The 22,080-nt window shown below is 49.9% G+C and overlaps 1 protein-coding gene across 1 annotated transcript in view; it reads left to right on the top strand.

Annotated features, from left to right (window-relative positions):
* The window catches only part of LITAF (lipopolysaccharide induced TNF factor), a 38,637-nt gene extending 28,026 nt beyond the window's left edge, over positions 1 to 10,611 (top strand). Inside the window, exons 3-4 of the mRNA XM_084763179.1 lie at positions 3,550 to 3,706; positions 9,037 to 10,611. Coding sequence (XP_084619305.1) covers positions 3,550 to 3,706; positions 9,037 to 9,145 — 266 coding nt within the window. The 3' untranslated portion in view covers positions 9,146 to 10,611. The remainder of the gene's footprint in view (positions 1 to 3,549; positions 3,707 to 9,036) is intronic.
* The last annotated feature ends 11,469 nt before the right edge of the window (positions 10,612 to 22,080 follow it).

The raw sequence follows: 22,080 nt of genomic DNA, 5'->3' as shown, positions 1-22,080 counted from the left end.
AAGATGGCACAGTGGGTAAAGGCGCTCGCTGCTAAGCCTGACTGCCCACCTGAGTTTGCTCCCCAAGACTTGAACGGTGGAAAGAAAGAACTGGCTACAGACCTGTCCTCTGGTCTCCATGTACGTGTACACACACATGCACGGGCATTAATAATAAGTGTAATCAAGCCGGGCATGGTGGCGCATGCCTTTAATCCCAGCACTCGGGAGGCAGAGGCAGGCGGATCGCTGTGAGTTCGAGGCCAGCCTGGTCTACAAAGCGAGTCCAGGACAGCCAAGGCTACACAGAGAAACCCTGTCTCGAAAAAAACCAAAAAAAAAATAAAATAAAATAAAATAAAAAATAATAAGTGTAATCAAAACAAACAAACACAACAAAAACCCCAGTGAAATACTTTTAGGATCCTCTCTATGCCTGCTGGGCCCTCAGCTCTTGCCACCAGCCCTCCCCAGAGAACTTGGGAGGGGGAGTTTGTGTGTTCAGAGCCAGGAGTGGAGAGCTGTCCTGGAGAGCTGTCAGGAGCTGTCCTGAGGCCCACTTTGGTGGGAACAGGAGCAAGAGCCAGAAGCAGCAGCGCTGAGTGAGAAAAGGGATGCCAAACTTCTGCCCCTCTATTGGGGCAGGCTCTTGCTTGGACCCTTGGAGGGCTTCTCCGTAGTCCTTGTCCTTGAGAGTCCTCAGTGGCCAGGTGTGTGAGTGTGCACCACTCAGCATCGTGAGCCTGTGACTCAGACCCGCAGAGCTTGCCCACCCTGCCCTTCTGTTTTTTAAAAAATATATTTTATTAATTCATTCATATTACATCTCAATTGTTATCCCATCCCTTGTATCCTCCCTCCCTCCCATTTCCCCCCTCCCCTTACACCCCTCCCCTATGACTGTGACTGAGGGGGACCTCTTCCCCCTGTATATGCTCATAGGGTATCAAGTCTCTTCTTGGTAGCCTGCTATCCTTCCCCTGAGTGCCACCAGGCCTCCCCATCCAGGGGACATGGTCAAATATGGGGCACCAGAGTTCGTGTGAAAGTCAGACCCCACTCTCCACTCAGCTGTGAAGAATGTCCTGTCCATTAGGTAGAGCTGGGTAGGGGTGCCCTTCTGTTTTTATTTGCGTGTGTGTGTACCCATGGAGGCCAGAGGTCAGTCACAGGAGCTGTCCACCTTGCTCTGTAAAAATATATATTTATAAAAAGTGCATGTGGTGTGAATGCGTGCGTGCGTGCGTGCGTGCGTATGTGTAGATGCTAGCACATACGTATGGTGTACCATGTTGCGTGCCTGATACGGAAGAGGGTCGGAAGAAGTCTTTGGGAGCTGGGAAGAGCAGCTAAGTGCTCTTAATCACGGAGTCATGTCTCCAGCCCCCTCACTTACCTTTCCTGTGCCTCAGTTTCCTCCTCTGTGATGTCTGACAGCAGGTCTCTGAGTTAGTGGGTCATTCTGTTAAAATTAACGTCTCTGTGTTGAGCGCAGAGCCACCGTCTGGTAAGAAGATACCACCATGGTCGTTGTGTTCAGTTTGACTTGTTGCGGGTGGAGCGTGAACTGGCAGCCTTGTTGAGACCAGGGTATCACTATGTAGCCCTACTTGGTCTGGAGCTCGCTAGGTAGACCAGGCTAGCCTTGGACTCCTCACTTCCTTACCTCTAGTTCCTGAGTGCAAATGCATGTGTTACTGAAGTCTGTGTCTTGCTGCCTTTTCGAAGCAGAGTACCAGTGCTGCTAGATTAACTGTAGGTGGCCCTAGTCCCCACCCCCCCACCCCCCACCCCCACCCCAGCTTTATAAATGCCCTTCTGAGGGCCTAGCAGTGGAGGAGGGCCACACTGACACAAACGCAGCCGAGGCGGCCTCCGCCACTGGAGGTCATCGCCTGGCCTCCGGAATGCCTTGCTCCTTGGCTCGAGGCTTCTCTTCCAAGACAGCAGAGCTTTATGTATCTGAGTTGTGTCACCTCAGCTTCCCGGCTGTGGGCTTGTGTTTCCCAATTGGTAAATGTCATATCATTACCATCAGGTGTCAGGGTGCGTGTGCGCGTGTGTGTTTATGACATGCCTGTAATGTAAACGAATGTACGTTAGGTACCACCAGAGAGTGGGCAATACTTGCCTCGAAGGACCCTAAGAGCGGTTGTCCCTTCGACTTCAGGAACAGCTATGCAGAGAAGGAATTCACGAGCCCTCAGGTTTACTCGTGGCACCATTGGCAACCACCACTTCCAGAACATTCCCACCTCACCTCCACTTTGCTTCCGGCAGCCAGTCTTGGCTGTAACAACTCAGGCCTAAAACCCATCATGTCCCCTGCGTCTCTTAATACCTTCTGCAAACCACTCCAGGCGAGCCAACTGCAGAGCTAAGAAGGAGTTTGGGGACCCTGTGCTTTCTCTCTCTTCTTTGTGGTTTTTCTTTCTCCCACTTTCCCGTGTCTGTTCTGAAACATACATGATGCTCAGGACGCACAGGCTGGAGGATTGCCACAGCTCCCAGCTCAGCCTGGTCTGTGTAGTTATGTAGTAAGGCAGGCTAGCCAGGGCTGCGTAGAGGAGCTCCATCCCACTCCTTCCTAAACAGTGTGTACGCACAGATACAACACGGCGTACAGTCTGCCATTTGGCTGCCGGGGGTGGTGGCACATGCTTCTGAGCCCAGAACCGAAGAGGCTGCTGAGGCAGGAGGCAGCCTGGCCTATATGTTGACAGTCTCATAGTCACGAAAAAATGAAGGGAGAAAAAAAAAACCCTACTTTGATTATTCCATTAAAAAAATACTTGTATTTATGGAGCTGGAGAGATGGCTCAGTGGTTAAGAGCACTGGCTGCTCTTCTAGAGGTCCTGAGTTCAATTCCCAGCAACCACATGGTGGTTCACAGCCATCTATATTGGGATCTGATGCCTCTACTAACTTTCAGGTATACATGCAAACAAGCATTCGTATAAATAAATAAATCTTTAAAATACTTGTATTTATTCTCTTAGCATGTCATATGTGTGTGTATTTATATATGTGTGTATATATATGTGTGTATGTATATATATATATTTTTTTCTCCCAATCATATCTACCACATCCATCTCCTCCACCTCCCTCTGCCCACCCCCAGCTGGCTCCTTCCCAACTTCAGGTCCCTCCTGTCACCTTTTAAATCAAAGTACAGCTCAGGGTGTTAGGTAGACACCCTTTGTCCATCCCCACTGTTCAGTTTCTGACCTTTCCATCTTCCCAGAGTGAAGGTGCCATCTTCCCACCCCCCCCCCCACAGGCACTGACTGAGTGAGCCCCTCTAGGCTCGCCCTTCTGTGCCTGGCTTATTTCGCTCAGCGTAGTGTCTGCCTGTGTCAGGATCTCCTCTCCTTTAAGGCTGAGGTGTAGTTGTGTGGGCAGGTACATCTTTCTTATCCTTTCATTCTTGGGAGCCACTGGGTGATTTCTGCTTTTGGGCTGAGGGCTCTGGGGTAACCGCTGTAGCTCCCGGCCTCGTGTGTTTCTGTCAAGCAAGCAGTCTTTGCCTTGATCACTGAGGAGCCTGTGTCATCTTCTCCCATCAGTTGCCGTGCAGACCGTGTATGTGCAGCAGCCTGTCTCCTTTTACGACCGCCCTGTCCAGATGTGCTGTCCATCCTGCAGCAAGATGATCGTGACCCAGCTGTCCTACAACGCGGGCGCCCTCACCTGGCTCTCCTGCGGCAGTCTGTGTCTGCTGGGGTGAGTGTGCTGCCCCTTGGCCTCCGGAGGGTTCTCACTATGGGGTGACTGATATCCAGACTGAGGACTTAGCTGTGGTCGGGCTGTCCTGCGCACTGTAGGAATGTGTGTATGTGTGCGCACATGTGTATGCCTGACTGTAGAGGCCAAGGTTAGCCTCTTGTTTGTCTTGTTTATTGAGATGAGGTCTCTTTCTGCTCTTAGACGTGCAGAGTAGGTTTGGGTGACTGAGTAGTGAATCTGTAACTCCCCAGCCCCAAGATTATAAACTGATACCATCATGCCTGGTTTCCAGTAATTTTAAAAATTACTTCTCTCTCTTTCTCTCTCTCTCTCTCTCTCTCTCTCTCTCTCTCTCTCTCTATGTGTGTGTGTGTGTGTGTGTACAGGGACATATGCCATGGAGCACATGTGGAGGTCAGAGGACAGCTTTCAGTGGTCAGTTCTTTTCTTCCACCATGTAGTTCATGGAATTGAACTTCGGCCCTCGTGTTTGCAAGGCAAATTCTTGCTGACTGAGTTATCCCCATATACCTGTAGAACACTTCCTTTTTCTCCCGTTTTTTTAAAAATATATTTTATTAATTTATTCATATTACATTTCAATCTTCCTCCCGTTTTTATGGTGTTGTGGTTGGGACTCAGGGTCTCAGCATGCTAGGCTAGCACCTTGTCTCCATACCCTTGGCCTGCTTGAGGATGTTGAAAGCTGAACATGGCGCATACTCCTGTAATTCCAACTCCAACAGAAGGAGGTGAAGGCAGGAGGAATGACATGTGAGGGCAGCCTGGGTTACAGAGTGAGACCCTCGACTCAATAACACACAGAACAAGGCAGGCAAGATGGCTCAGCAGGTGCTTGCCACCAAACCTCACAAGCTGAGTTTGATCCTCAGAACCCACACAGTGGAAGGGGAGACCTGATCCCAAAAGCTGTCCTCTGACTTGCACATGCGCGCCATGACACATCGGTGTTCCCACCTACACGATGAATGAGTGTAGGAGTTAAAAATGAGGTATCTGGACAGTACACCCGGTCTCTGCTGTCAAGATCTTTGTAGAGCCCCCCCCCCCAGGGCAACTGCCAGAATTTCCCTTGAGGCTGCAGAGTTCCCCCCTCCCCCAGGTGGAAACTGCTCTTAACACACATGGAAATCACTGGGCTGTGTTCATGTAGGGACTCATAGCAGCTGTTCACATCTGCAGAGGGTGGGACCCTCGGCCTTCATGTTCTTCTAGAATTTCACGACCTGAAATTTCTTGCTCATCTCTGAGAAAAGCTTCAAACATCCCATACATTTGTACACACATTTGATTCTCCTTTACAGCCTCTGGCATTTCCCCATTGCCAGTGCAGGAGGCTTACATAAATATTTATGTCTGCACTGAAAGAGATGCTAGTCTCTGTTCTGGGTTTTGTTTCTGTTTTTCTCGAGACAGGGTTTCTCTATGATAGCCTTGGCTGTCCTGGATTCACTTCATAGACCAGGCTGGCCTCGAACTCATAGCGACCACCTGCCTCTGCCTCCCAAGTGCTGGGATTAAAGGCGTGCACCACCATGGCCCGGCTTTAGTCTCTGTTCTGGGAGAGAAATCTGAGCAAAAGCAATTGCATCTCATAGGTCTGGTTTTAAACTCTACTCTTTTTGGGGTTCCTTATGCCTCTATCTTCTTTCCAACTCCCCAAGCCTAGGTAGGAAAGAAAGAAGGTTAGAAAGGACATAGACCTCTTTAGACTTAGTTCCAGCTGGTTAGGGGCATCAGGGTCTTTGGGAAAATGCCCTCAGTCATCACGAAGGGATACTCAGCAGCCCAGCATCAGCAAATAACCAAAGCAGAAGCAGGAAGGAGCTGCAACCTTTTGCCTCCTCAGTCTGTCCCGCAGAAGCCCTCCAAGCCTTCTCTCTCTGGGCTCTGATATTTATAATCTCTCCAAGTCCTCAGCATTAAACTCTCTCCAGCTGACAAATGCCACATCCAGAGTGAGGCTATTGTCAGCTGTGGGTAAACTAAGGCAGTACCAGACCCCACACTTGAGATTAAAATAAAAACATGTTTACATAACATAACAGAGGGTTTTTTTTAATATTTAAAAAAAATTTTTAATTTATGTGCATTGGTGTGAGGTTGTCAGATCTTGGAGTTACAGACAGTTGTGAGCTGCCATGTGGGTGCTGGGAACTGAACCCGGGTCCTTTGGAAGAACAGAATGTGCTCTTAACCACTGAGCCATCTCTCGAGCCCCCCATAACAGAGTTTTAAAAGAAGCCAAACTTCTACTGCAGTATATTTTTCCTAAAGCAGTTAATACTGGGAACCCTACCACCTTCTTCTGGCCTGTGAGCCACTTAACCACAGCGACATGCGTTATCCTAAGTGAGAAGAGACCTCGCTGTTGGGTGACCAGCCCACATCTCCTTACTGCCTGCTTATAACTTAGGTGGAGAAATGTTATTCTCCCTTATTGCACCTTAGAGAGTCTCTGTTGTCTGGGGAAGAAGTGGTGACAGGGGCCTGTGAGCCTGTCCTTCTCTGTCTTGTCTGTGCAGCATCCGTTCTCTGGGCAGAAAAGACTTCAGTTCACTGCTAACCAGGTCTGCCATCCCAGCGCTTAGGGTGAGGCAGGAGGATCACAAGCCCAGGGCCTGCCTGGACAATTGAGTGAGACGGTGTCCACAGAGTAAAAAAAAAAAAAAGCTGTGTGTAATGGTACATATCTGTACTCCCAGCATGCCTGAGGCTGAGGCAGGAAAATCAGTAGTTTAAGGCCAGCCTCTGCCACATAAAGGGTTTAGGGCTAGCCTGCTACATGAGACCCTGTTTTCAAAAACAAAAGTAAAATGATGGCTGGGGATGTGGTAGAGTGGTGGAAACTTGCCTAGCATGTGTGAGGCCTGGTTTCCGTCCACAGTACCACAAGTTGCTGCTGGGCCTGAAGGTGCATTATCTGTCATCCTGGTCTTGGAAGACGGACAGGAGGATGTAAGTTCAAGGCTAGCTTGGGATACATTCTAAGACCCCCTACTCCCCCCAACTCATCAAAAAGAAAGCAGCCTGCTGTGGTGGTGCAGACAGGCAGGTATTTATGAGTTCAAGGCCAGCCTGATTTATGTAGTGAGTTCCAGGCCAGCAAGGGCTACATAGTGAGATTCTGTGTCAGTAAAATAAAATAAAATGGAGGGAGGGAGACTTTCACTGTTTTGGTCTATTTGTATTAAAACTACCTTTTGCCGGGTGTGGTGGTACACGCCTTTAAACCCAGCACTCAGGAGGAAGAGGCAGGTGGATTGCTGTGAGTCTGAGGCCAGCTTGGTCTACAAAGCAAGTCCAGTACAGCTAAGGTTACACAGAGAAACTCTGTCTCGAAAAAACAACAACAACAACAAAAACAAACAAACCAAAAAAAAAAAAAAAGAAAGAAAGAAAGAAAAGAAAAAAAAAATAACAACAACAACAAAACTACCTTTTGTCTTTGAAATGGGGTGGAGTAACAAAAGGTTAGCCTCTTGTGAGCCAACTTCTGAAGTCAAGACTGGCTTTCTACTGAGGTTTCTCTGTGTAGCCCTGCAGTCCTGGAACTGGCTCTGTAAACCAGGATGGCTTCAAACTCAGAGATCTGCCTGCCTCTGCCTCCTGAGTGCTGGAATTAAAAACCTGCACCACCTCTGCCCAGCTCTTTCTGCCTCTTTTATTTTCCAACTTGTTAAGTTTGTGGGGTTTGTGTGTGTGTGTGTGTGTGTGTGTGATGGGTCTCACTGTGAACCCTGTGTTTGAGTACCCACATCGGTTTCCTGGGTGTGTGGTGAGAGTGAGGTGTCTGTGTGTCTGGGCTTGCAGGGACCTCACAGGTGAGAGAAGTGAGCAAGCAGCAGTGTTTGGGTCTTCGTGACCGGCATGTTCCCGCCATGGGCCCAAGGCTGTGGGAAGCCCTTTCCATGTGTGGATGACAGTGGACTGTTAAGAAGGGTCATCTGGGGAAGTTGATTTCCTGGTCACTAGAACCCTGAAGACAGTTTTGTCCCCAAGCTAAACCCAGACATCTTCGGTTTCAGTTTGAGTGGATGCTGCTCAGCTCATTTGCTGGTCCTCTTCATGTTGATGGTCCTAGGCAGGGCTGAGCAGGCAGAACACAGGCCATGAGCCCTCTAACGTGTCTAATGTGGACTGGGACCTTTTTATTTATTTATTTATTTATTTATTTATTTATTTATTTATTTTTCACAGCGTGTCCTTTGTGTAGCCCTGGCTGTCCTGGAACTCACTCTATCAACCAGGGAGGCCTGTGCAGCCTTTTTACAAACCAGTTTGCCAATGTTCATCTAAGATGATGGCGGGCGGCTGCTCCTCCTCCTCCTCCTCCTCCTCCTCCTCCTCCTCCTCCTATATAGGGTCTAATGTAGCTTGGGCTGGCCTTGGAGTCGTAGTGTACCCAAGGATGGCCTTGAGCTGATCCTCCTGTCTCTGCCTGTCTAGAGCTGGGATTACAGCCCACATCTGGTGTCTGGCTTTATGTGGTGTTGGGGATAGAACCCAGGGCTTTGTGCCCAGAGTGCTCCTCCTCCTGCCTGACTTTTTGGAGGGTGGGGGGCAGGGCTAGAACACAGCTTTTGCACATGCTAGGTCAGTGCTCTGCCTCTGAGCTACACCTTGAGTGCTGGTGTTTTGTTGTTTTTGAGTCAGGCTGACTTTTAGTTCTAAATCCTCCTGTGTCTGGCTTTCTAGTGACAGGATCGTAGGTGTGTGCCACCCTGCCTGGCTTGTTTCATACATAATCTTTAATCTGTGTGGCATAATCTCGTAAAGAGGATACTGCCATTGGGTTTGGGGGGTCCACTGGAAGTTTCCAGAATAGCTGGGTATCAGAAGATTTAATTTTTTTGTTCTGTTTGTTTGTTCTTTGTTTTTTCGAGACAGGGTTTCTCTGTGTTAGCCTTGGCTATCCTGGACTCGCTTTGTAGACCAGGCTGGCCTTCGAACTCACAGAGATCCACCTGCCTCTGCCTCCCAAGTGCTAGGATTAAAAGCGTGCGCCACCACAGCCAGCCCAAGACTTAATTATTTTCGCAAAGACCCTCCCCTTCCTTTTCCACTCAGGGTCTCATGTGTCGAGGCTGGCCTCCAGCTCACCAGTAGTCAAAAGTCACCTTGAACTCGTGACTCTCCTGAGTGCAGAGATAACAGACTTGCACATGTGGTATTGGGGATCGAACCCTGGCCTTTGTGCATTGCAGGGACACGTTCTTCCAGCTCAGGCCTTCAGCTCCACCCCCAGCCCACCGGTGGGGGGGGGGTCCTGCAGTTGGTGACATGTCCCTTGTGTCTCTGTCCAGATGCATCGCTGGCTGCTGCTTCATCCCATTCTGCGTAGACGCCCTGCAGGACGTGGACCATTACTGCCCCAACTGCAAAGCGCTTCTGGGCACCTACAAGCGCTTGTAGGACTCGGCCGGCCAGCCTTAAGGGAGATGGTAGACAATGTGCTACCAGAAGTCACCCGACCCTCACCCAGCACACCCAGAAGAGGCTCCTTCCTCGATCTCCTCTCTTCATGGGCTCCGTCTTTGTGTCTTTAGGGGGTAGGAGAGGTTGGAAAAGTAACAAACCTCCAAACCTCAGAAACTGCTGCTTGGAGCCATGCCCTGCACATGCAAAGACGTGGACCTTGAGTGTCGTTTCAAGGGTTTTACCACCCTGCTTGGGTTAACCCCATTAACTGTGATTGCTACCCCGTTTGTGTCTCCTCCACTGATTTGCCATTGGCTGCCTCCCCTTCCTCGGTGGGCCTTTCCGATGGCAGTCTCAAACCTAGAAGCCACAGTTTGCCTTATTTTTCACTATTCAGCTTGAACTGTTCCGTCTCTCCCCATCCCTGATGACAGAGACCTTGCCTTAAAAGACTTTGTACTTCTGTAATTGCAGGCTTCTCTAGCACTCAGAATCACTTTAATTTCATATGGTTTCCTTTTTCCAAGTGCACAGAGGGCCACCGACACCCACCAGATATGTACGGATAAGGTCACAAGTACAAAATAAAAGGCTCACAGCCAGCCCCCCCCCCTTCAGCTACACTCCTGTGAACGGCTTCTTCCTCACACAGTTTCTGTTCTTATTAAACACAGAAGTTACTTGGCAGGGAGACACGTGATTTTTGTAATCATAATACAGCCTCGTTTTTCCATTTGCTGGTGTGTTTTTTTAGTTGGTTTTGTTTTAGTTTTTGGTATACAGTCTGGCTTTGTTGCCCAGGCTAGCCTTGAACTCCTAGGCTCACGTGATCCTTCAGTCTTTGCCTCTCATACACCCAGGGTTCTAGACACGTGCCACTGTACCTACTGGGGGTTTTGTTCTGTTTTTCTATCAAAGGAAAAAGGCAATTTCATCTCCCGCCTATGTGGATTTGGTGTGGTTTTGAGAACCTTGTCTATATGGGGTCTCTTCGGGGGAGTCAGAGGACCGCTCTTTGAGCCCATGCTGAGAGTTTGGCTGCTGGAACTCCCTCAGGGGAATCTGAGGCATGGACATGAGCCTGTGTGGCACCAACATTGCCCTCCAACATCAGTGGGCCAGATGGGAGGATGCCAAAGACAAGTTCAGGCCCTTACTAGGGTGACCACTCTGTCTATAACATTGACACCGTCCGGCCAGCTTCCCAGGACATCCTGCCTCCATCCTAAACCCACCCAGGAACTGCTGCAAAAAAACAGCCTATGACAACAGGCCGACCCGGAACAGAAATCTGCATATTGGCTAAGATACAGACTGAGCTATTCATGCAATGATCCAGAAGCGCTAGCCATCACTTTTGCAGTGTATTATGGGTACCATATACGACTTTGGTGTTATCTGCTTTTAAACAAATAAAATCTCTCGTCACTTGGTGAACAGTCTAGTTCACCTGCCATAAAGGAAGGCTTTGTGTTGTGTTTTCAGGCGTTGCCCCGGCACACTAGAAAACCCCTCCTGACCCACACCTCCGGCTTGCTGAGTATTCAGCCACAGCAAGATGACCGTTGCTAACGAGTGGCATTCGAAGGCTTGGCTGTGGGGAGAGCCCACAGGCGTCATTGATGGCAGCGAGCCACAGCTTTCAAGTTTTAATAAAATGCCAAGAAGAAAGCTGTCCTTATTCATTCTCCGAACAAAACCCTCCTTGTTCAAGGACTGGGATGGCTGTGGGATGCTGGGAGAGGGGGTACTGAGCCAATGGTGTGGGTGCCCCCCCTTTTCTCCTACCTGTGGTGACAGCTTCATGTTGGAAGGTGTGGGGGAAATCAAGTCATTTAGTTGTGGCTTATGTGGCCATTGAATCCCCTACTGGTGTGCTTGTGATCTCCACTGGTTTTTCTTTTCTTCGGTCAAGTTCAAGGCTGTGTAGTTGGAAAGTTTGGCTGTCATTGTGATAATGTAACTGATCTCAAGCTGGCATTAATTACACACGCAGAGTCTTCCAAACAAAGGCTCTGTGTCGAGAACTGCAAAATATATATTACATGGAGTTCAATGCCAGATGGCTACACACTTCTGTGAACTTAGGCTCTCCCGCCACTGTTTCTTGGGGGCTGGACAAGTAGGCTAGGCTAGCTGGTCCCTGAGACCCAGGGATGCACCCAGGCCGTGTGACTGCCATGTGGAGAGCAGTCACTGTACATCCTAGGCTTCCTCAAAATAGAATGTGGGGGCATTCCCAGTAGACTCTCCAAGGAGGGACCTTGAACCTGGCTGTCTGTGATGCTCATTGCCTTGCCTGAGTATATGGAGAGGTGGTTATTTTCAGGTGAGCCTGTTGGTAGAGAAGACAGACCAGACCAAAGCATGGCCGCAGCCAGGAGGGTGATGCAGGAAGCCGGGGTGACTGGCTCACAGACATTTTATGCCCCTTGGGCTGCGGCTTTGATTTGCAATGTTGGATGGGTGTGAAAGCTTCTCACAGGACCCCGTCTGATCTCTGCCATTTCTCCTCCTGCCTAGCCCTTCCTTACTACCAGGAATTGAACCAAGGAATGCACCCACCTTAGGCAAGTGCTTTGTACAGGCCTGGGGGGCTTTACTAGGGGGGTTAGCGGTACTGGTTTACAGGTGATCATCCCAGCTGGATTGTTAACTGTGCACCCACATATCCCCATGGAGTGTCGTGGGACCTTCCCTCTACTCCCTATCACCTCTTTCCCTATAGCCTGGAGGTCTGGAGACCCAGGAAGACTAGGCGGGAGGGGTCTCCATCAGTGTAGCTGTGGGGACAACCTCACCCCTGCTCTGTAATGACTGTGGCAGAGGAGCACCCACACCCCTGTAAGAAACCGCTCACCTACGCTCTATAAGGAGTCTCAGTAAACTCATCTACTCCCTGCGTGAGCTTGGCCGGAATCCTGCCTTGCTTTATCATTTTTGACCTACAGAGGAGATGTAGACCTTGCTTGTGACCTCTCTGGAAGGAATTTTAGTAGCACTGTGTCATTTGCAGCACTTTGGCCACTTACTGGTTTTTCTGTTCTGTTTTGTTTTTGAACCAGGTCATTACACAGTTGAGGCAGCCAGGGAGTTCCAGCGGCGCCTTCCTCCTCCTCCTCCCCTCCCACAAACCCAGCGCTGGGGTGAGAGGCAGCCTCACCACTCCCAGGTCTCTGAAAGACTCTAGAAAAAGAGCACATGGCAAGACCGAGCGGGGTGGGGGTGGGACTTGAGAATGCTTTCCTACGCTGTAATTTGCATTTTGTGTTCGTGTCTGAAATGAAAGCAGCAGGAAGAATGTTCATTCTATGCCAAGTGGGAGGTGGTGGCTGGGACTCGGCCTCCTTGTCACAGGCCTCAGTCTCAGGCAGTGCTGAATGTGTGTGTTTGTGTCTGGCTGAGGTGTCTGTGTGTGTGTCTTCCTAGGTGTGTGTATGTAGGTGAATGGGCGTGGCCTGGGGTCTGTTACATAATTGTTTCTAAAATGGAATGTGTAGGCTTGTGCTCCTGGAGCTTGGTGTGTGTGCGCGTGCGCGCGCCCACATGGCAGAGGGGTGTCTCTGATGACAGTGACATGGCCAGCTGTTTGCTGCCACGGGAGCATCATGAGACGGTGCGCCCGGTGTCACTAAGGGCCTTTCTGTGTGGTTTCTCTGCTCTGCTGCTCTTCAGACTTCATGCTCTCTTGTTTTATGTACAGCTTGCCCTGTTCCTGGCAGCAGTGAGTCAGTGCAGGCCTCCGCCCAAGACAGTTGTGAGAGTGTTTGTGTGTGTGTCTTTCTGTCTGTGTGTGGAGGAAGGGGTTAGGGCTGCCTGTTTGTAATCTGGTGGCCGAGCCCCCATCAGAAGCTCATAGGATGCCTCGCTGACATGCCGGCTAAAGGGTGCCCGTGCTTGGTTTTCCCTACTGTCGGCCATTCAGTCTGGCCTGGAGTCCCACCCACGGCCTGATGTAGTGGAAAAGTCCCGCTGAGTCAGGTGAGCACTCTAGGCCTCACTTGTACATGGAACCTGGAGGACCCCCACACCCCTCTAGTGGCATGACCAGTGTGGGCTGGCTACCACAGAGATGCTTTCATTGTATTGTTTTTGTAGTTAGAAGGGGAAATGCCTAAATATGACTCAATAACAACAACCCTTCCTCTAACAGCCAAGGAGTGAGCTATCTCTCCAGCCCAGTGTGATGGTAACATACTGGCTTAGGCTTGACTGCTTTACAGCAGACAGTGCAGACGACCTCCTAAAGAATTAGGTCAGTTTTGGTCAGTTGCGCCCGCCACCCGTGTCTTGTCTTTCTTTTTCTTTCTTTTTTTTTTTAATTTCCCCCCTTTCCTTCCTTTGTGAGAGTTCTATACCCCATGCTGGCCATGAACTTCTATGTGGCTCTGTAGCCAAGAGTGACTTTGAACTTCTGATCTGTCTGCCCCACCTCCCTATGCCTTGATACAAGCGAGCACCCCTTTACCAGGCTTATGGGTGCTGGAGAGGGAGTCAGACCTTTGAACATGTTACACAAGCTACCACAGAACTGATGTCCAGGCCCTTTGTGGCTGATTTCTCTCTAGGCTGGGGTGTGTTCATAGGAAACGGATCATCTGGAAACCCTGACTGGGTATGTGCTGCGTTCCAGGACCTAGCAGTGACCTCGACAGAAGGCTGTTGTGCTATCAAAACAATGCCATGGACCTAAGAGATGGCTCAGAGCAGCCAGCCTCAGTTAGTCTCCTGGACTCACGTGGTAGAAGGAGGGAACCAACTCCTGCAAGCTGTCCTCTGACCCTCACACAAGCGCCGCGGCACCACTCACAAGTGTAACAGATGCTGAGATGACGTCAGTCCTGCCAGGTCCTGCCTCCAGAAAGGAAGGGAGGCAGCCTTCAGTGGCACTTACAAATAGGACAAGGGGGCCTCAAGTAGCCGTGCTTGCAGGGTAGCCGTGTAGGAGCTGTTCACAGCAGAGCAGCTGCAGGGTCTAACATTCGCCCAGGGCTGCTTAGAATACAGCTTGGCACCAGCTGCATCATTCTGTGTTGTTGGGGTGCCTGTGAGCCGTGGGGTGCTCAGTGGCCTCTTTGGCCTCCACCCAATAGTCTCACACCAGCAGTGGTGGGAAAAAAGGTACTTATAACATTCACATGTACAAATCACTCCAGCGCCCCAGCAAAGTGTGGGGGCCACAGCCAACCCTCCCACATTTAGGCGTGGAAGGAAGATCACACGTTCAAGGCCTCTCTTGGTCACCCTGGACTCCATGGAATGGAAGGGAGGAGGGGGCACCCACAGGACAGGCGAACCCAAGGCCAGCACTGGGGAGAAGAGTGCGAGCAGCACTCCTGCATGTGGGTGCCCTGTGGCAGGCCCACGTACAGTTAGGTAAGGCAGGATGACTGCTGCACCCCTAGGGTTCAATCCCAGTGCCAAATATGCCAAGTCCTATAATTTACTGAAACAGTTAATGCAGTGGGGTGGAGTGCAGTGTGAATGTAACAGAAATAAGATCGGTATTTAAGTGAAATGACGACCGCCATTGTCAAGTCTAAAAAGACTCCAGCTCATATTTCAATAATGTTTTCAAGGAGTCCATGGGGAAAGGCTCAGTCAGCATCACAACACCCATTTTTGTTTCGTTGGATTTTTTCTTTTGTTTGCTTTTTTTTTTTTAAAGCCAGCCTGGTGATGTGTGTTTATAATCTCAGGACTGATTACACAGAAACAAGCAAATCCCAGGGGATTGCTGGCCAGTTGACCTACCCTACTTGTGGAATTACAGGTTAGTGAGAGACCCTATCTCAAACAAACAAACAAAAAAGTACACGAGGCTTGAGGAACAACACTGAAAGGCTGTCCTCTGCCCCTCCCACCACACACATATCATTGCCGCATGTGCGTGCTCAGCAAGAGGAAGCCAGGTGTGGTGGTGCACACCTGTGGTCCCAGCACTTGGGAGGCAGAGGCAGGAGGCTCTCTGGGAGTCGGAGGCCAGCCTGGTCTATAGTGGGTTGCAGGACAGCCAGAACTACACATTGAAATCCTGTATCAAAAAAGAAAAAGATGGGGCTGCAGAGATGGCGATGTTAAGAGCATTGGCTACTCTTCCAAAGGCCCTGCGCTCAATTCCCAGCAACAACATGGTGGCTCACAACCATCTATAATAAGATCTGGTGCCCTCCACTGGCGTGCAGGTGTACATGTAGACACAACATTGTATACATAACAAATAAATAAATCTTTTTTTAAAAAAAGAAAAAAATGAAGGGAGGGAGGGAAGGAAGGAGGGAGGAAGAATGGAAGGAAGGAAGGAAGGAAGGAAGGAAGGAAGGAAGGAAGGAGACTGATGGACTGCCACCAGTGGCTTACTGGAGCTCTGAGGTAAGAAGTCTTTTTTGTGGGGTGGGGTTCATCTTTACAGAGACTGAGTTCATACCCCACATAATTTTGTTTTTTGGGGGGGGGCAGGGTCTCATGTAGCTCAGGCTACCCCCAAATTCCTGATTCTCCAACTTCTGCCTCCTAATGCTGGGGTGACAGGTCCCTCGGTGCTCCCAGCCCCTCAGTGCAATGCCTGGTTTCCAGTACATTCACAGTGAAGTTCATATTTCATCACGTCGTGAAGGAGCCTTGAGCCCTTGAGTCACCTGTGCCTCCGTCTGTGTCTCGTCTCTATAGATTTGCTTAGTTAGGGTATTTCACATAAACAGTCACATGATACCTGGGCTTCTCTGTGTGTCTTGGTTTCTTAACATTTTTGAGGTTTGTGCATGTTGTAGCTTGAACAACAACAAAAATAAGGTAGACAGGGCCTTTCACGGCTGTGCAGTGTTCCGTGGTCTGGGTGAACCTCATCTATTCACTCATGATTTACCGGTTATCTGTTTATCTTTGACAACATTGTGCTTCTAGGACCAGCTCCTCTTTGTATGGGCTGCTCAGAAATAAATCAGTATGTACATTCCATTTGATAGTAAAATGATGGCTTCACAATGTTCGGCTTGTTGGTTTGGAGAGGCCCCATCTGTCCTCAGATTTATTACGTAGCAGAGGATAACCTAAGCCTCCACCTCCCCAGTGCTATAATTAGAAGCACGCACCACCATGCCTTCTTTACCCTGTGCTGGACAGAACCCAGAGCTTCCTGCTTGCACTCTACCTGCTGAGCCAAAGCCTGGCCCTGCGTAGCTGAGCGCCCACCCACCTGGACAGTCTTTTGAAACTCTTGAGTGGGCGTGTTTGCAGACGGAAATTAACAAGCTGGGGAAGTGGAGCATGGCCAGGCACTCCTACAACCCCTGCTCTTCAGAGGTGGAGGCAGAAAGATCAGGATTTCCAGGCTAGCCTGGGCTACAATGAGACCCTGTCTCAAAACCAAAAGAGAGCCCTGCAAAACACCGGACTGCCAGACGACTGAGCCCAGCTGTGCTGACACACGTGCTGTACATGTGCCCTCCCGGGACCAGGTGGGAGCCCTGAATGTCTCATCCCAAACCCTCAGCACAGCTGAGGAGCCCACTCCTGGGGAGGACCACCTACTGCTGTCCTGCTTGAGCGCACAGGTGCAGGTGGCCTCCTGCAGTCAAGGTGCATAGCCTAGGACAGTGGCAGGGACTCAGTCAAGGGTCAGCCTGGCAGTTTATGCTTTTCAGAAAACCTATACCAGACAAAGGCTTTCATGCTTCCATCGCTGGGTGCTTGTCCTGAAGTCTTAGGCAGCCCACCCTCTTCACCTTATGAGAGGAAGGAGGAAGGATTTTTTTTCTAGACCTTTCTCCCGGCTTGATCTCAGCACTTGGTACTTGTCCATGGCTAGATCCCTCCTCATATAATGCTGACAACTGGACACCTGGAAGTGTCCCATAGAGGTGGGAGTGTCCCATAGGGGTGGGAGTGTCCCATAGGGGTGGAAATGTCCTATAGGGGTGGGAGTGTCCCATAGGGGTGGGAGTGTCCCATAGGGGTGGGAATGTCCTATAGGGATGGGAGTGTCCCATAGGGGTGGAAATGTCCTATAGGGGTGGGAGTGACCTATAGGAGTGAAGGTGTCCCATAGGAGTGGAGTGACCCATAGGGGTGGGAGTGTCCCACAGGGGTGGTAGGTGCTTCTCCTCCAACCCATGTGGCAGTGATGAGTCACAGGCTTGAGTTTGCTTTCCTGCTGCCTGCTCTTTTGGCTCAGCTTTTGTGTGACCTCTCCCAGCCTGGCTGAGGCCCTGGTGGCAGCAGAACCAGGAACTTGACCTCTGGTTGGGAAATTATATCAGCTGGCAATGAGTAAGAGTTCATTAGTATGTTTGTGGGTGTCGGGCTGTCATTAAGGGTCATTCCAACACCCCCACATCAGGGCCACAGTAAGGACAGTGTGGTCAGGATACACTCTGCTGCTGTTTGGCAAGTATCTCCTTCCCTAATCACCAGAGGGAAATATGCAGTGCTCAGAGCTAAGTCACTGGTCCAGGTTCCAAGTGAGCCCTTCCTGAGACTGAGCACTATGATGTCACCCTTAGATCTTGCACCTTTTTATTGTTGCATAGTATTCCACTTCATCCAATATCCCAACTTGTCCATCCAGTTACCATTTGAGAGATGTATTTTTGTATTGTTTCCAGTTCTGACCAAAAGAAGCAGTTGTGAATATTCATATAGAGTGAAGTTGTGTGTGACCCCCCTTTTATTTATTGAGTGTGTGAATATGTAGGCACACATGTACCATGGTATACATGTAGAAGTCAGTACAAGAGTCAGTTCCTTCCTTCCACCATGTGTGTCCTGGGGATTGAACCCAGATCTTCCGGCTTGGCAGCAGGCACCTTTATTGGCTGAGTCATCTAGCTGGTCCAATGTATGCTTTCTTTTCTGGTGGGTAAATGCTTAGGAGTCACATGGCAGGGGCCTGAGGTAGATGTATGCCTGTGAAGGAACACACAGTTGCTTGCTTTGATGTGTTCTGCTTTTGTGTAAATCTCTGCCTCTCCTGTGAACAAGGTGCTGGTCCACTGTGTCTGATGACTGCACCATCTGTCTCCCAAGTCTATGCCATGCTAAGCTCATCATGTGACGGCTCCTGTGGCTGGCAGCTGACTGACTCCTCTGTGACCTTCAGTCTCCAACACAGCGAGGAAGCACTTCCCTTCTGATTTCCAGCCCTTTGATTTTTTTTTACCAGTGAGTTAATGAGCCCAGTGAGAGCAAAAGCTGGTTTTTCAAAGGTCACACAGCTCATTGCATGAGTCAAGAGCAAGGAGCCAGCCCCCTGCCTCAGCCCTGGCCTTCTCACCCTCCCTAGTGATGAGCAGGGGACAGATTCTCCCTGCCTCTTTCATTTCAAAGATAACAGATGGGCAGCCTTTTGTAAGACAGCTCTGCCAGGCTCCCACAGCTCAAGGGCCCTCTACTGGTGAGTTTTTCTCTCCCGTGGTGCATCCATGTCTCTGTCTCGGTATAGGAATACTAGAAGTGTAGTTCAATAGGTATTGCTTGCCTAGCGGGAGGGAAGCCCCGAGCTTAATTCCCAATACATCATGATGTACCCCTATAATCACAGCACTTGGGAGTTGGAGGGCAGGAGGATCAAATCTTCTGGGTCAGCCTGGGCTACATAAGACACACACACACACACAACACACACACACACACACACACACACACACAATCAACTCATCTCTTCTTTTGTTTGTTTGTTTGTTTGTTTGTTTTGCTTTTTGGAGACACAGAATCACCCAGGCAGGTATGGATCCTGCTGCCTCGGCCTTTGTTTGTTTATTTGTTTGTTTGTTTTTTGTTGAGACAGGGTTTCTCTGTGTAGCCTTGGCTGTCTTAAACTCACTTTGTTGAGCAGGCTGGCCTCGAACTCACAGGGATCCACCTGCCTCTGCCTCCCAAGTGCTGGGATTAAAGGTGCGCACCACCATGCTTGGCCACAAATACTCTTTAAAGAGAAATGCAAAAATAAATTCAATGCAAAATGGTGTCATACTAGAGCTGTGCGTGTGCAGTGAGCACTTGCCTCATGTGGGCAAGGTCTTGGGGTTTGTCCCCTTAACAGAGAAAATACGTTCTTAGAAAGATGAGGGCTTCCAATCTCCAATAGTCCTGGCCTATGTGCAGTAGGCCTGCTCACGCCCTGGCTGTTGTGCAGTGAGTGGAAGTGACGTCACTGCATCTCCAGGCGTGTAGAAGTGGGAATACAATGTGGGAGGCAGGGACTTGTCTGCAAGGCCTGTGTGAGTGCTGTCACATACCCAGAGCTCCATGGAGCCAGCTGACCCAGGTTTAGCCCTGTAATGTCATGGATGGGAAGAGATGAGACCAGGGTGTGGAGTTCCTCCCTGGCAGACCATCATGGCCAGTGAGGCACCAGATGGATGGGGAGGGAGGGAAGTGAGGCCACCCTGGTGATTCTGTTTCTGTGTGGGGAGTGGGCATCAGTTTGTAGTATGCCCACTCTGTTAACATGTGTGTGTTGCTTGGAGACCACACAGCAGAGATGACGGCGTTTGCCTCTGTCTCCTCACTCTGAATGGGGAGAATCCAGGCCATAGTCAGATGCAGTATCCCCAAGGAGAAGGTAGAGAAAGGTCCAGAAAGGTCACCAAGGTTTAAAGAGCAAGGCCTGGTCAGCTAGAGTGGATTAAAACCCTCAGAGGCCGTGTGAGTTTGGGGAGTGACTTACCCTCTCCGAGGCCTGCTCCACCTGGTGGGGGCCATTGCTGGGGAGCTGATGGAATTAATCCAAGTGAGGGTTTCATGGATGCTAGAAGGTGGCACTATCGTTATTATTATGATCTGTTCTTGGAGGTCATTGCCCTGCACTGCGGTCAGCCGGTCCCTCCCTGGCCAGCATCCTTTCTATGTGTGAATGTCGTTTGCAGATGTATTGCACGGCCCCACTAGGCCTATCATCCCCTCAGGCTATTCTGGGGCTCAGCTTTCAACTGAAGTCATGCGGAAAGCACCATAGGCTCCCAAAAGCTGTGGTGTCAGCCTTGGGGCTCTGGGCTCTGGACGATAAAGCTGTTTGAGGGGAAAACCACTTGTAGGAAAAAGAAACCAGATACAAAAGACCACATGTCACACTGCTTGTGGAAACAGCCAGGGATATATACCCTCACCCATGAAAACACAAAGTGGAGGCCAGGGCCAGAGGCCAATGTCTCAGATTCTACATGTCTGCGTGTGCATGCACACATATGTACATATGGACTTAAGTATTTATATACATTCCCTCACAGGGAGGGAGTGTATATAACTATATACACTTATATACAAGTATATAAGTCTTCTTTTATTTCTTTACTTTTTTGAGACACGTTTTCTCTGTGTTAGCCTTGGCTGTCCTGGACTCACTTTGTAGACCAGGCTGGCCTCGAACTCACAGTGATCCACCTGCCTCTGCCTCCCCAGTGCTGGGATTAAAGGCTTGAGCCACCATACCTGGCCTCTTTTTTTTTTTTTTTTAAGATTTACTTATTATTACATATACAGTGCTCTGCTTGCGTGTACACCTATATGCCAGAAGAGGGCATCAGATCACATTATAGATGGTTATGAGCCACCATGTGATTGCTAGGAATTGAACTTAGGACCTCTGGAAGAGCAGACAGTGCTCTTAACCACTGAGTCATCCCTCTAGCCCCAGATAAGAGAGAGACAGAGACAGAGAGAGACAGAGAGACAGAGACAGAGAGACAGAGAGAAAGAGAGAGACAGAGACACACACACACACACACACACACACACACACACACAGAGAGAGAGAGAGAGAGAGAGAGAGAGAGAGAGAGAGAGAGAGAGAGAGAGGTGTGTTTGAGTCACCACAGTGGCCAGAAGAGGGCTTTAGTGTCCTGAAGCCAGAGTTACAGGCTACAGCTGTGGGGCGCCCAACATGGCTGCAGGTATTTGGACTCTTTCCAGACCCCCCACCTTAGTTTTTGAGACCAAGCTTCTTATTAAATCTGGAACTCACTAATTTTGGCTAGACCTGCTGGCCAGCCAGATCTGGGAATCCTCCTGTCTAGACCTCCCCAGCACTAGGATTGTAGATGTGAGCACATGCCTGGCTTTTATGTGGGTGCTGGGACTTGAACCTAGATCCTCAAGTTGATGCAGCAAGCACATCACCCACTGAGCCACTGCTCCCGCCTTGTGCTCCCCACTTTGAATGGTGGGGCTGTATGTACATGTCCTACCTCGGCCAAGCAGTTCGTGAAGACTGTTTGCCATGGGGGCTTTGGTACCTGAAACGCAGCAAACAAGCTACAGGTGGAGGGAACTCTGGAGTGAGGGAAGCTGAGGCCAGCCTGGGGAGTACAGGGAGATGTGAGCAATTCTGCTTTCCCCTGTCCTCTGGGAAGCCCTGAGCCCAAAGCTCTGACAGTAACTGTCACTGTAACACCACTGTCCCCAAGGCCTTGTAGATGTGCCCTCACAGGTGCCCTGTCTCCTCCAGTAGGAGGACCATTAAGCCAAGCATCTGACTTAGGCCTCTCAAGTGGCTTAGATGTCCCCAAGGTCACTGGATTACATTAACACGGTGAATTGTATGTCTTATATATTAGATTACAAAACAAACAAGCAAACAAAACACACAGGGCCAGTGAAATGGCTCAGCAGGTCAAGGAGCTTGCTGCCAAATCTGAGCTCAATCCCCAAAGTGGAACTGCCTCCACTTGCAGGCTGTGACACACGCGCACACACCACACACACACACACACACACATGCACACACACACACACACACGTGTTTAAGCAGCAACAAAGCCACACAACTACATAGTAACACTTGCCCTGAAACCCCTCTAGTTCCTAGGAGAGAAAAGCCTTTGCTTCCCCCAAGGCAAAATATGACTTTTCCCTCAGTGATCTCAAGCCCCCTCCTACCCCTTCCCCAGGGAGCTGGTGGTGTCACCACAGGCTTCTGATTGGCTGTCCTATGC

The sequence above is a fragment of the Acomys minous genome, assembly GCF_964271855.1.
Source record: "Acomys minous genome assembly, chromosome: 16".
Lineage (NCBI taxonomy): Eukaryota > Metazoa > Chordata > Mammalia > Rodentia > Muridae > Acomys > Acomys minous.
Note: the sequence above shows the minus strand (reverse complement) of the source record. Positions and strands in the feature narration are given on the sequence as shown.